We start from the raw sequence: 1,996 nt of genomic DNA on the forward strand, positions 1-1,996 counted from the left end.
AAAAAAAAAAAAAAAAAAAAAAAAGAAATTTTCCATTGGCAAAGAGCCTCCATCTTACACTGGGGTCCCCAGAGGTCCACTCCTGGAGTAAGGAAATAAAGACTGAGCCGGGCTCGGTGGCTCAGCCTGTAATCCTGCGCCTTTGGGAGGCTGAGGTGAGTGGATTGCCTGAGCCCACGGGTTAGAGACCTGCCTGGGCAGCGAGACCTCATCTCTACAATAAATCAAAAAATCAACCGGGTGTTGGTAGCGCATGCCTGTAATTCCGGCTACTTGGAAGGCTGAGGCGGAAGGATCGCCGGAGCCCAGCAGGTCAAGACTATGGTGGCCAGGAGCGGCCACTGCACTCCAGTCTGGGCGACAGAGTGAGACTCCAACTAAAAAAAGAAAGAAGCAGGGGAGAGAGGATTGCTTGAGCCCATGGGTTCGAGATCAGCCTGGGGAACATGGCAAGACTTCATCCTTTAGACTGTGCTAAGAATTCATGTATTACTTATCCAATAGCTCCACAAACACAAACCAGGAGACAGGAAGAACATTCTACCACAATGTGTAGAGGATTAGTGTAGAACTCAGACCTCCTGATTCCTACCCCAAATTCATTCCTCTGCCTCCTCTGAATCTCCACCACTGTTTCCTTTGTCATGATCACAGCATCTACCACTTCTCTGGGAGTCAGACACGGTTCTAAGTGGGTCATCACAGGGCTAAGAGGTACAAACAGCCCACACGCATATTTTATAGCTGAGAAGGCTGATGCTCCAGGAAGAGAGGTTCCTGAATTTTTAAGCTTTGGTCTACCCTCTCCCTACCCCATTGAAAGAGAGAGAGAGGCTGGACATGGTGGCTCAGCCTGTAATCTCAGCACTTTGGGAGACTGAGGTGAGATGATTGCCTGAGCCCGTGGGCTCAAGACCAACCTGGGCAACTTGGTGAAATCTCATCTCTACAATAAATCACAAAAACTAGCCGAATGTGGTTAGTTAGTGTGTCTGTAGTTCCAGCTACTTGGAAGGCTGAGGCAGAAGGATCGCCTAAGTCCAGCAGGTGGAGGCTTTGGTGGCCATGAGCGTGCCACTGTATTCCAGCCTGGGCGACAAGAATGAGAGTCCAACTCAAAAAAACAGAAAGAGAGAGAGAGACATTTATACCCTTTCATCCTGGTGTGTCACATCCAGAAGACACTCAGGACATGTGGCCGGGTTCCAGGTAGCTGGGATTACAGGTACACAACACCATGCCTAGCCTCGGATCTCATTTAATTCTTGCAAAAACCCTGAGGCATCATCAGTCTCCCCACTGTAAAGTTGGGGAAACCGAGGCTAAGAGGTTAATTGACTTCCCTAAGGCTGTACAGCATGTCCTCAAGTGTCCCTCCACCCGCCTGAGAGAACTGACCTGATACTCCTCCTCGGTGAGGCCCTCGGCCAGGGCATGTTGGCGCAGTTGGTCAGGGTCCTGGGCGCGGAAGAGGCGGCTAAGCAGGGCATAGATGTAGGGAGCCTCAGGGGAGGTCTGCAGCAGCACGGCCAGGCCTCCGTACCAGGCGGCCCGCGACAGGTGGTGGGCATAGAGGCGCTCTGTGGGTGACAGCAGGCGGAAGGCTTCGCGGCAGTCCAGGCTAGACACGCCGATGTCATTGGGCAGGATGTACTGGGTGTCCGCCATGGGCCCTGCTGAGAACCATCACTGTCATCACAGTCATCATTAATTGCCAACTGCATACCCTGTCCTGAACACTCTCTCTTTTTTTTCTCTTTTAATTTTTATTTTGAAATTGTGGGGTACAATTCAGGGTTAGATATACAAATGTTCATTGTGTCCTGAATTCTTATGACCTCATTTTATCTTCCCAAAAGCCCATGGAAGGGAGTAACATCATATACCCATTCGCCAGATATGCTAAGTGAGGTGCACAGAAGGTTACCAAGATTACAAAATACACTGGTGGGTCATATTTGGCCTGTAGCCCTTCAATTGCTTTTTTTTTTTTTTT

The 1,996-nt window shown here is 49.8% G+C and overlaps 1 protein-coding gene across 4 annotated transcripts in view; it reads right to left on the reverse strand.

Annotated features, from left to right (window-relative positions):
- Positions 1–1,996, reverse strand: part of DPP3 (dipeptidyl peptidase 3) — a 27,961-nt gene that overhangs the window by 24,362 nt on the left and 1,603 nt on the right. For 2 of the 4 annotated variants that reach the window (XM_008062696.1, XM_008062695.1), the window contains exon 2: positions 1,399–1,673. In XM_008062696.1, coding sequence (XP_008060887.1) covers positions 1,399–1,673 — 275 coding nt within the window. Of the gene's footprint in view, positions 1–1,398; positions 1,677–1,996 lie in introns of all 4 variants that reach the window. The other 2 variants (XM_008062697.1, XM_008062694.1) reach the window with 2 other exon arrangements.

The sequence above is a fragment of the Carlito syrichta genome, unplaced genomic scaffold (assembly GCF_000164805.1).
Source record: "Carlito syrichta isolate Samal-C Ts95f unplaced genomic scaffold, Tarsius_syrichta-2.0.1 Scaffold305797, whole genome shotgun sequence".
Taxonomy (NCBI): domain Eukaryota; kingdom Metazoa; phylum Chordata; class Mammalia; order Primates; family Tarsiidae; genus Carlito; species Carlito syrichta.